The sequence below is a fragment of the Camelina sativa genome, chromosome 3, assembly GCF_000633955.1.
Source record: "Camelina sativa cultivar DH55 chromosome 3, Cs, whole genome shotgun sequence".
In the NCBI taxonomy this organism is placed as follows: Eukaryota; Viridiplantae; Streptophyta; class Magnoliopsida; order Brassicales; family Brassicaceae; genus Camelina; species Camelina sativa.
The window spans coordinates 26,220,804-26,231,646 of NC_025687.1; the positions used below are offsets into that span (position 1 = coordinate 26,220,804).

The 10,843-nt window shown below is 38.8% G+C and overlaps 5 protein-coding genes across 9 annotated transcripts in view; 3 read left to right on the top strand and 2 right to left on the bottom strand.

Annotated features, from left to right (window-relative positions):
• LOC104778179 (phospholipase D alpha 2-like) overlaps window positions 1-3,634 on the bottom strand; it is a 4,795-nt gene extending 1,161 nt beyond the window's left edge. The window contains exons 1-5 of one of the 5 annotated variants that reach the window (XM_010502564.2): window positions 3,529-3,634; window positions 2,929-3,028; window positions 2,429-2,533; window positions 427-2,332; window positions 15-352 (exon numbers count right to left, since the gene is read on the bottom strand). In XM_010502564.2, the coding sequence (XP_010500866.1) occupies window positions 15-352; window positions 427-2,332; window positions 2,429-2,524 (2,340 nt within the window). In that variant the 5' untranslated portion in view covers window positions 2,525-2,533; window positions 2,929-3,028; window positions 3,529-3,634. Of the gene's footprint in view, window positions 1-14; window positions 353-426; window positions 2,333-2,428; window positions 2,534-2,928; window positions 3,039-3,528 lie in introns of all 5 variants that reach the window. The other 4 variants (XM_019243951.1, XM_010502566.2, XM_010502562.2 and 1 more) reach the window with 4 other exon arrangements.
• On the top strand, window positions 3,642-4,973 carry LOC104778178 (RHOMBOID-like protein 5). Its single transcript, XM_010502561.1, has 5 exons — window positions 3,642-3,925; window positions 4,003-4,163; window positions 4,242-4,411; window positions 4,492-4,751; window positions 4,880-4,973. Exons 1-5 carry the CDS (start codon window positions 3,657-3,659, stop codon window positions 4,950-4,952), a joined length of 933 nt encoding a protein of 310 aa, XP_010500863.1. The 5' UTR covers window positions 3,642-3,656; the 3' UTR covers window positions 4,953-4,973.
• On the bottom strand, window positions 5,010-6,349 carry LOC104778177 (DCC family protein At1g52590, chloroplastic). The gene is made up of 5 exons (XM_010502560.2): window positions 6,100-6,349; window positions 5,801-5,858; window positions 5,581-5,688; window positions 5,396-5,488; window positions 5,010-5,300 (listed from the first exon to the last, which is right to left on the bottom strand). The coding sequence occupies exons 1-5, from the start codon at window positions 6,275-6,277 to the stop codon at window positions 5,219-5,221; spliced, it is 519 nt and encodes a 172-aa protein (XP_010500862.1). The 5' UTR covers window positions 6,278-6,349; the 3' UTR covers window positions 5,010-5,218.
• LOC104778180 (signal peptidase complex catalytic subunit SEC11C) lies at window positions 6,579-8,474 on the top strand. The gene is made up of 8 exons (XM_010502567.2): window positions 6,579-6,806; window positions 7,239-7,351; window positions 7,483-7,554; window positions 7,648-7,683; window positions 7,785-7,830; window positions 7,925-8,012; window positions 8,119-8,176; window positions 8,268-8,474. The coding sequence occupies exons 1-8, from the start codon at window positions 6,728-6,730 to the stop codon at window positions 8,316-8,318; spliced, it is 543 nt and encodes a 180-aa protein (XP_010500869.1). The 5' UTR covers window positions 6,579-6,727; the 3' UTR covers window positions 8,319-8,474.
• Window positions 8,766-10,843, top strand: part of LOC104778182 (pentatricopeptide repeat-containing protein At1g52620-like) — a 4,316-nt gene continuing 2,238 nt past the window's right edge. Inside the window, exon 1 of the mRNA XM_010502570.2 lies at window positions 8,766-10,839. Within this exon, the coding sequence (XP_010500872.1) occupies window positions 8,799-10,839 (2,041 nt within the window). The 5' untranslated portion in view covers window positions 8,766-8,798. The remainder of the gene's footprint in view (window positions 10,840-10,843) is intronic.

The following is a 10,843-nucleotide window of genomic DNA, read 5'->3' on the forward strand; positions in this document are numbered from 1 at the left end:
GGAAGCTCAGTGATGTTCCCTTCACTAGCAATACCGATCGGGTAGCGAAGTAGATGACCAGGAAGATCATGTTCAAGTGACTCACTTGCGTAAAGATCCCAATACTTATCAGCAACACGGTTAACTTTCTGGATACATTCTTGGCTCGATGGTTCGAGGAAGGTTTCATCGAGCATTCCTAAATGTTCATACCACAACGACATGCGGAATCCATGGATTTGACCTCGAGCTGGCTGTCTTGTCGAGAGATGATATGGCTGATAGCCTCCCATTGCTATCTCTGAGTCTCTTGCACCATCCATTGACCTCTGGTTGATATTTGCTGATCCGATTATAATGTACTCATCGTCAACTGCAAAAGATTAGATGTTGAACAATTTGGTCGATATTAGAAACCATAAATTCTGAACGTGTTAATACTCTTACCTATCATCATCTTAGTGTGAACATAGATCATGAAGCGGCGTGCTTCCTGTGCTCTGATATAGTCAGTGTCTGGTTCAGGTTTCTCTGAAGGCACATACTCTCCATCTTTCTTAACTTCTCGGTTTCCAAGGCAGAAGAATGTTAGATAATCTCGAGGATCCTCACCCTCGAGTCCCTTTTCTCTAAGTGCCTTGATTACATCTTTGTACATCATCTCCATTGTTCTTTTCTGCCAATCTAATATAGCTTGAACTGATCCACTCTCAGGAATCCCTTCAGGCCACATTGGAACAACAACATAAACCTTAAACTTCTCTCCCGCTTTGATCTTGCTAACAATCTTCAAAGATAGCTCCTTTGGAATCAAATGCAGAGCATTGATTTCTTCAGGTTTGATTCCATCGGCGCTCCAAGCAAAAGAGCTTCCAAGGAAGTACTGGTTTTCGATATAGATGAAGTCTTTAGCTCGTCTAATCGCGTGAATGTAAGCATCTTGGATACTCCTGTCAATGATATTATCTTTTCCACTCACAAGACCTGCTTCAGCTGCAGCTTCAGGGGAGTCAGGAAATCCAGCAGCTGCTCCACCATCAATGGATCTAAACAACTGAACATTCCACACATCGTGATCCTCTGCGAACAGAACAGGAGAAGGCGGAATGATAACATCGCCAAGTTCTCTCATTTTAACCAAGATATCTTTACCGCCTTGTCTATTCCATCTCTGCTCGAAATTATACAAGACATCCCAAGCAATAGGTCCTTCAAGGCGACAGTGAATGTCATGCCACGGCTCTCTAGGACCACCTTTGGTTATCGCAGCGCCAGTGAAGTTCGGTTGATGGAAGTCATCGTGATGTGCAGTGTCCAACGTTCTAAACAAGGAGTGAAACGGAGTGTCGTATCTTCCATCACAAAGATCAAGACCACCAACAAAACTCACAATTCTTCTAGATCTTGATCCTCCCCCACTAGGCATTTCACTGTCTACAACAACAATCTTTTGGTGATGAGTGAACATAGTTGAGATTTGCAAGTTTTGGACAATGCTTCCACCATCATCAGGGTTACGTGGACACAAAATACAGTTCACGTCAGTTCCTCTGAAAAAATTCTCAGTTTCTTCATCATGAGTGGCCATAAGTCCATCTTTTTTCAGCACATCAACTGATGTTCTGTCATCCCAAACAAGCAAAATAACCTTAACACCTTCACTAGCTTTCTTCTTGAGTAGCTCACCAACAGTCACATCTCCTCCTTGTTTAGGTCTCCTCGAGTCCCTCACCAAAGAAATCTCAGTGTAAACAGACCAACCAGTAATGTAAATCAAGTGCTTCGCATTAGTTATGGCGTCGAATATATCCTCCCAACATCGACTTGCCTCGTAGTTCTTCCCTCCCGCTAGAGGGATCTTTGGGACAAAGTTTCCAGGAATATGAGCATCTTGATACAGAGAAACTTTGCAGCCTCTTCTCTGAGAGAAGAATGTGTAAGGAACACCTGGAAACTTTGCACTTTTGATACCTCGGTTCCAGTTTTTATCCTTCTCAACACCAAAATATTGGAGTTTCACATGGATCTTGGATCCTCCAGCAATGGGGTTTTTCTCATTATCTAAGATCTCAACCCATCTGTCAACTTCTTCACCATGCAAAATATCTTCCACGGGAACATAACCTCTTCCGATCAACGTAGCGCCAATCGGATTAGCGTCTTTAACTGTGAATATAACATGTTTAGCCATGTGACCACAGTAAATATGAAAAGATTCATACCACTTTGGGTTTTTTGGTTCCTTTGATATCTTCCTAGTTCTTCCAACTCTTGCTTTCTCTAGATCGATTGTAGCGTAAAGCTGAGTTTCTCCTTTGCCAACACCAATTGTTTCTTCTACATTTGCTAGAATCTGGAAAGAATATTAAAAACAGAACACTGAAGAGATGAAGGAACGTTTTAGTAGTATCTTATTTAACTTATAAATGAGAGACAAAAACTGACATACCGATCCTAAGAAACCTGATCTACCTCCTTCAGCATTGAGACGATCAACTTCATAGATTGTCGCGTGCAATCTTCCATGTAACAAAAACTCTTCCATTTTTTCCACCTGTAACATCATGTAACAATATAACATATTAGTAATAGTCATACATTAGGTTAGCAAAGTTAGAAACACCCCTACATATATATTTGAAGCAAATTTATGCGTGCAGCGAGGAATCTACAAGTAAAAGTCATTAACCGTAATCAGAACAGATGAAATCCTGAATCTCAGGTAACTGATCTAGATCAAAACAAAATCATATCAGAGAGCCAGTTTCAGAGGGTAATCAAAATTCCACATTATGAACGACAATGGTAGAGTGCAATCAAAGCATATATGAGTTTCCTACTTGACTCAAAACAAGAATACCAGAAACCTGTATGTGATTTGTGAACCCCAAGATAAACGTAAGACACAAGATTTGCAAAGGAGAGGAAGATAAAAGAAAAAGAATCTACCTGCAAAATTCTCAGAGACTGAGAGAGATGGGAGAAGCTCGTTTGGAACAATTCAGTATTTGATCCGAGAAGGAAGCTGCTTTGTGTGTGGAGGAGCCTGCTGAATGTTTCTGTGATATTAATAGAAGGTGAAACGAGTTTTACAAATTAACTAATTTAGTAATACTAAAAACACTGGCTGTGAGTTTAAAACGTTGACGCCTACTACGTGTCCAAATGCAGATTAATTAACGATACTAAACTCGCTCTCAAAAATGCTCTACTGATTAGAAATCGGTTACTAAAAAAAAGTTAACCAAAAATAGATCAATGTCAAGACATGAATTAATTTAATTATCGCAGAATTTACACAACGAACACATAAGAAATTAAATTTTCAGGTCAATGTATATTTTGATGTATAATGTATGAATTTTATGTGGTAGCCTTTTAAAAGAATGATTCAATTTAAATCAGTTCGTTTTTATTTTTTAGTTTCCAATCTGGTTATGATTGGAATCCGTTTGGTTTGGATCAAACACCAAACAAATTTACCGAACATAACTGCCTAATGTAATTAAGGAAAAAAAAAGAGAGAGACTAAAAAGTAAAAATTCTTACTTTGGCCACAAGATTGTCCGGATCTCTCTCTCAGCTTCACATTTTCCACCAATTTAGGGGTTCAATCTAATCCTCAAACCTAACCCAAAAAACCAACGAGGAAACGCGCGTGATTCTCTTTTCCAGAAATGGGGAAGAGACCGCCGATTCCACCAGATATCGAACGCGGACCACCACCACCACCAGCGCGACCACAGTTTCGCCCGCCCATTCCCGTGCCATGGGTTGCGTGGCTCGTGCCTCTCATTTTAGCAGCCAACTTCGTCACATTCGCTACCACCATGTATTTGAACGATTGCCCCGCAAGATCAGATGAGTGTATCTTGTTTGATATCCTTGGAAGGCTTTCGTTTCAACCGATTAAGGAGAACATGCTTCTCGGTCCATCTATTCCCACGTAAGGAAGGACTTGTTGATTCCACAATGTGTTTTCGTTTCTGTTCATGTTTCTGAATCTGTTCTTGTTGAATTCAGGCTGAGAAAACTGGGAGCTCTTGAAAGGAGACTTGTGGAGGAAGGTGAGAAATGGCGTCTCATCTCTTGCATATGGCTTCACGGTGGTTTCCTTCACTTGTTGGCTAACATGATCAGCTTAATGTGTATCGGAATGCGCCTTGAACAAGAATTTGGATTCTGTAAGACCCTTTAAACCCCCTCTATCTTCCATCATCAAGATTGCTTTGATCTGATTTAAGAGTTTGGTGAAATTACAGTGAGAATTGGAGCTTTGTATGTGATCTGCGGGCTTGGAGGAAGCCTGATGTCTTGCTTAACAGATTCCCAAGGAGAACGTGTATCAGTCGGAGCATCTGGTGCTTTGTTCGGATTACTCGGTGCAATGCTCTCAGAGCTTATCACAAACTGGACAATCTACGAAAATAAGGTATAAAGATGTTTTCATTATTAAAAGCTGATCTTAATGGTGCATTACTGAAAGCTAATCTTAATCTTTTTATGTTGTAGTGTACTGCGCTTATGACATTAATCCTGATCATTGTACTGAATCTAAGCGTCGGGTTCTTACCGCGTGTGGACAATTCTGCTCATTTTGGAGGATTCCTAGCTGGATTCTTCCTCGGGTTCGTCCTTCTTCTCCGTCCGCAGTACGGATACGTGAACCCCAAATACATTCCCGCTGGTTATGACATGAAACACAAGAAATCAAAACACAAGTGTTACCAACACATTTTGAGGTTTACATCTCTAGCCATCCTTCTTGCGGGGTAAGTTCACAAAAGATTCAATGAACCATACAAAATGTAATCCCTGCAGGTGGATGAAAAAGTAGTTGCATTCTCCATCAACACTTAAACAAAGTAAATGATTGAAATTTTCCTTGAAATTTCTGCAGATTCATTGCGGCATATAGTAAGCTTCTCAGAGAACATACCATACAGAGCACGCCAATCAGAGATTTCAATTAGGAGCTTGTAGCCAGCAGACCAGTTACATATTCTCTAAAGAAAAAGGCTAATTCACACAATCCCAAGGTTTTCCATATATAACACAAATATCAACATCATAGAGGTTAGACATTTAAAGAGTACATGGTTCGAAAAGTACTACATATGTATCTGTTGTTCAATGGCTGTTGTAAACTATACATCTGTATAAAAGCATATATTAAACTGTAGGAAACATTTTTTTTTACTATTATGGCAAAGTAGGAACACAATTCGATAATGTATTCTTAGATCTCACATGAATCAGATCGACCAAACATTGCATACCGGTTGTTTGCAACATTTTCATACAAAAAGTCCCTCACAAACCTGCAACATGTCAAAAGAACAGTGTTTATTAAGATCAAATCACTGGAGAGGCGTCTACACTACCGCGATATTTTAAACTTTAATCGAGAACTTACAGAGGCGCAAATTGAATGAAGAATGCAAGCTGTGGAAATGGTAAGTCAATGTAGTTCATGATCTTCAACACAGCTTCAGACTTTATGTAAGACCTGAAGAGAAGAAGATAAACACATACCACTCACTTGATGGCCTATAAAGTTCTCTCTTTTCTTTGGTTCATATCGAAACACACAAAATTTACCTATCTTTCTCCACAAGTACGACACTCGATATATCATCAGGAGCTCTTCCTGATCGCATCAAGAGTTTCTTCCCCGTTTCGCTCTGTAACGCTTCAAACCTTATGCTCCTGTAAAACATCTCCATAGTTTGTTTCCTTCAATTTCAGTTCTTTATAAAACCTCCAGTGAAAAGACTGAAACTTTGAACTAGACATTGATGAATCAAAATCAAACACTAACCTGTTTCGATCATGGTCTTTAACAAATTTCACACCTCCATTGCAAAGATTGCAAACACCTATCATAGTAGAACACGAAAGAGTTCTAAGATTCAAATAAACATAAAGTTTACTACTTCGAACCAGAATTCCAGAAAAGTGAAATATGTTACAAAACTTATATAACTATATCCGTTGAGATGTGTATAAAACTATAGCCTAAGTGAAAATTTTGGGAATTAAAAAAAAATCAGACAAACTAAAACATTAAAGATAGAAGTCGATTTCAACTGAATTCAAAGATTGGAGAAACGTGAGTACCGTCGAACAACATGATCGGCCTCTTGTCTTCTTCGAAAAAACTTGAAGTTTCCTTAACCCAATCCACTGAATCGCGACGAAACGTGCTCTGGTTAGCAGAAGCAGAAACTCTCATTCTAACTTGCGCACGCGAAGGAACGGTGAATCGCCCGAAACTCGCCGGAATAAGAATCGCCATCTCAAGCCTTCTCGCCGGATAACTCAGAAACGGTAAACTTCTCCGGTGAGCCACTAAAATTAATTCGGCTTAGCTTTTTTTAATTTTATTTCCTTGAGTAAATGGCACTCTGGTAAATAAGAGCTAATCTTAGGGGTAAAATATTACCACGTCATCGAAACGTAGCCAGCCACGTCATTAAATGTAACCAACCAAAGGTTTTAAACCACGTCATTAAAACGTAGCCACTCAAGGGATTTTTAACCGGTTCTTAATTGTAAACCGGTTTCTTAATTTGGTTATACCGATCTTGAGAAAACGCTCTTTGGAGTAATCGTGCCTTAAAGCTTGACCCTCTGAGGGAAAGAGACCCTTCTTCTCTCCACTGCAACGTTTTCGGACAACAACTTTTGTCACCTCGATCTGAATTACACTTCGGCGTGAATTGGTAAAAAAATCAGAGGTTTCAAGATGGGTTGGATCGGGGAAACTGTAGATTCTATCAAATCAATTCAGATCCGTCAGCTTTTCACTCAAGCGATCAGTCTAGGTTCGTTTCTTCCTTCTTCTTCTTCTGTGTTTTGTCTCTCATTGAACTCGATTTGGGTTTATGTGAATGGCTTTTAGGGTTCGTTAACGTATGAACATATATCTGAATAAAGTTGAAATCTTTATAGAAAATTGGAGACCTTTTTGGTTTATTAGAGTTGGTGAAGTTGATGGTGTTTCATTAGATCGTTTACTTTGAAATTTAGGTATGATTCTTAATAGGGTGTTACATGAAGTATGTACTGTCTTTAGGGGAAATGTGGTTTAACTGTTATTGTTTAAAGTTTGTGAATTTTTTAATTTTTTGTTGGTTCTGAGCTAACAAGATTAGTCGCCTGATGGTTGAATTAGTTGTTTTCTATATCAGTTATATGACAAAAAAATTTGGTATAAGTAAATGATAAATTGTTCTCTCTGTGTTGAAAACTGGTAGGGATGATTGTTACATCTGCTTTGATCATATGGAAAGCTTTGATGTGTGTCACTGGAAGTGAATCTCCCGTGGTGGTTGTTCTTTCTGGAAGCATGGAACCTGGTTTTAAGAGGGTAATTTGACTTAGTTTTTTCGAGATAACCTTTCATCCTGCAGCTGCCTTGTTCTCTGTCTCTATGTGGATGAATAAGTCACTTCTAATCTATTTGAGTGTCAAAATTGTAATGAATGTGATATCTTACAGGGGGATATATTGTTCTTGCACATGAGTAAGGACCCGATTCGAGCAGGCGAAATTGTTGTTTTCAATGTTGATGTAAGTTACCCTATCTTTTTCTCTCATTTGTGCTCCCATTGATTCGTGGGTCTTTCTCCTTATCTGTTTATTTGGCTTCATGCTTCTCCTCAGGGTCGTGATATTCCCATTGTCCATCGTGTCATTAAGGTAACACATTTCTAGACTTTCTCAATACCATCTCGCAGTACTTGTATTTGTAAACGCTTTATTGGAAACCTTGCTGACTCTTGGGGTTCATCACACTATAGGTTCACGAGAGGGAAAATACAGGAGAAGTTGATGTTCTGACAAAAGGTACTGGTTTCTATAGATTTAAAATCGAATGTAATTTGTTTTCGTAGTGTTATTTATTTCGACACTCAATTACATTACAATCTATGTTTTCCAGGTGACAATAACTATGGAGATGACAGACTTCTATATGCTGAAGGACAGCTTTGGCTAAATAGACATCATATAATGGGTCGTGCTGTTGGGTAATTAATATACTTCAATCACAAAACTCTCAATGCCTGTTTTTTATTTCTAAAAGGAAGCTCTTTTGTGACTCATAATCGGTTTACCTTTTGTCTGATGGTATAGGTTCTTGCCTTATGTTGGATGGGTGACTATCATTATGACAGAAAAGCCTATCATAAAGGTACATTCTCATTCCTATAATCCAATCCAAATTTGTACCTCCCTTTTTTCTTTTCTCTCTGTTTTCTCACCACGACATTCTCTTTTTGCAGTATATTCTCATAGGTGCATTGGGTTTGCTCGTTATAACATCCAAGGATTGAGTCTTTTGGAAGATTGAACTTTGCAAAACCCTTGTTTTATCATCATTAAAGTCTTGTTATTTCAATGGAAAAAAAAAAAAAACAATTTAAAGACTCGTTTTTGTGGTTTAGACAATTTTAAACAGTAGAAATCAGAAGCTAATTTTTACTCGTGGAGAAATGAGTTTTCCTTAAAATCAAGATTTGCTATCCTATGAACGGTCTTGCTTAATAAAACTCATATCAAGATTGGAAACAAAGATGTAGTGGCTATGGCATGTGTATGTATGGAGTAGAAACAAGTAATCATTACATAAAACAATCTTGCTTTAGCATAAATGAATCTAAAGAACCAGATAACATTGCCAAATCATGTAAACTGAGAGCGGTTCAGTCTCGGTATGGTTTGGTTATCTCTCTTCTTCCGTACCCTTAAATTGTCTCTGCTTTATGAATCAAAACGCCGTTGACGATTAAAAAACCATTTCACAGTTCTCTGTAATGTCTAAAACCCTTCTCTCTCGCATCAAACCTCTTACCAATCCTCCTCGATCTCATTTTCCGATAACTCCCCGCATCAAGAAACTAGTAAGCGACACTGTATCCATCCTCAGAACCCAACAGAACTGGTCTCAAATTCTCGACGATTGCTTCGCTGATGAAGAAGAAGTACGCTTCGTCGATATTTCACCTTTCGTATTCGATCGAATCCAGGAACCTGAAATCGGCGTGAAGCTGTTTGATTGGCTATCGAGTGAGAAGAAAGATGAGTTCTTTTCAAATGGGTTTGCTTGTTCTTCGTTTCTGAAGCTCTTAGCGAGGCATAGGATCTTCGATGAGATTGAAGAAGTTTTGGGTAATCTCAGGAAAGAAAATGTGAAGCTTACACATGAAGCATTGAGTCATGTTCTTCACGCGTATGCTGAATCGGGTTGTTTGAGTAAAGCAGTGGAGATTTATAATTATGTAGTTGAGTTATATGAATCTGTGCCTGATGTTATTGCTTGCAACTCGTTGTTGAGTTTACTTGTGAAAAGTAGGAGACTTGGAGATGCACGGAAGATGTATGATGAAATGTGTGAGAGAGGTGGTTGTGTTGATAATTACAGTACTTGTATACTGGTCAAAGGTATGTGTAGTGAAGGGAAGGTAGAAGAAGGTAGAAAGATGATTGAAGATCGATGGGGTAAAGGTTGTGTTCCGAATATTGTATTTTACAACACCATCATTGGTGGATATTGCAAGCTGGGCGATATCGAAAGTGCGAATCTAGTTTTCAAGGAGTTGAAATTGAAGGGATTTATGCCGACTTTGGAAACTTTTGGAACGATGATAAATGGTTTCTGCAAGAAAGGGGATTTTGTGGCGACTGATCGACTTTTAAAGGAAGTAAAAGAAAGGGGTTTAAGGGTTAGTGTTTGGTTTCTTAATAACATCATTGATGCTAAGTATAGGCACGGTTCTAAGGTTAATCCAGCTGAGAGTATACGATGGATAGTAGCTAATGATTGCAAGCCTGATATAGCAACATATAACATTTTGGTGAATCGTTTGTGTAAAGAAGGGAAAAAGGAGGATGCTGTTGGGCTTTTGGATGAAGCATGGAAGAAAGGGTTGATTCTGAACAATTTAAGCTATGCCCCTCTAATACAAGCCTATTTCAAAAGTAAAGAGTATGATATTGCTTCTAAGTTGCTTCCACAGATGGCTGAAAGAGGATGCAAACCAGATATTGTTACATATGGAATCATTATCCATGGTCTTGTTGTTTCAGGGCATATGGATGATGCTATTTACATGAAGGTTAAATTGATAGATAGAGGAGTTTCACCGGATGCTGCCATCTACAATATGTTGATGAGTGGATTGTGCAAGACCGGTAGATTTTTACCGGCCAAACTCCTCTTCTCAGAGATGCTAGACCGCAATATTTTACCGGATGCTTATGTATATGCCACGTTGATAGATGGATTCATCAGGAGTGGTGATTTTGATGAGGCAAGAAAGGTTTTTACTCTCTCCATTGAAAAAGGTGTGAAGGTTGATGTCGTGCACCACAATGCTATGATAAAGGGGTTTTGCAGATCCGGAATGTTGAATGAGGCATTAATGTGTATGAATAGGATGACTGAAGAACATCTTGTACCTGATACGTTTACTTATTCCACAATCATCGACGGATATGTAAAGCAACAGGATATGGCTACTGCCTTAAAGATTTTCCGAGGCATGAAGAAGAGTAAATGTAAGCCAAATGTGGTAACGTACACCTCCCTTATCAACGGTTTTTGTTGCCAAGGGGATTTTGAAATGGCTGAGGATACTTTCAAAGAGATGCAATCTTGTGGCCTGGTGCCTAATGTTGTCACCTACACAACACTTATAAGAAGTTTTGCTAAAGAGAGTAGTACCCTTGGAAAAGCAGATTACTATTGGGAGCTTATGTTGACAAACAACTGTGTACCTAATGAAGTTACCTTCAATTGTCTACTTCAGGGATTTGTGAAAAAAACATCTGAACATGTTCTTGCTGAACCAAATGATCA

Bases quoted from the DNA above. Each gene is read 5' to 3' on its own strand.
- LOC104778180 (XM_010502567.2), top strand. From the start codon at position 6,728: ATGGGTTGGATCGGGGAAACTGTAGATTCTATCAAATCAATTCAGATC. The intron at 6,807-7,238 runs GTTCGTTTCTTC...GAAAACTGGTAG, and splicing joins CACTCAAGCGATCAGTCTAG to GGATGATTGTTACATCTGCT. The intron at 7,684-7,784 runs GTAACACATTTC...ATCACACTATAG, and splicing joins TTGTCCATCGTGTCATTAAG to GTTCACGAGAGGGAAAATAC.
- LOC104778177 (XM_010502560.2), bottom strand. From the start codon at position 6,277: ATGGCGATTCTTATTCCGGCGAGTTTCGGGCGATTCACCGTTCCTTCG. The intron at 5,489-5,580 runs GTAAATTTTGTG...TCTTCTCTTCAG, and splicing joins GTACTTGTGGAGAAAGATAG to GTCTTACATAAAGTCTGAAG. The intron at 5,301-5,395 runs GTAAGTTCTCGA...GACATGTTGCAG, and splicing joins TTCATTCAATTTGCGCCTCT to GTTTGTGAGGGACTTTTTGT.
- LOC104778178 (XM_010502561.1), top strand. From the start codon at position 3,657: ATGGGGAAGAGACCGCCGATTCCACCAGATATCGAACGCGGACCACCA. The intron at 3,926-4,002 runs GTAAGGAAGGAC...TGTTGAATTCAG, and splicing joins CTCGGTCCATCTATTCCCAC to GCTGAGAAAACTGGGAGCTC. The intron at 4,412-4,491 runs GTATAAAGATGT...TTTATGTTGTAG, and splicing joins GGACAATCTACGAAAATAAG to TGTACTGCGCTTATGACATT.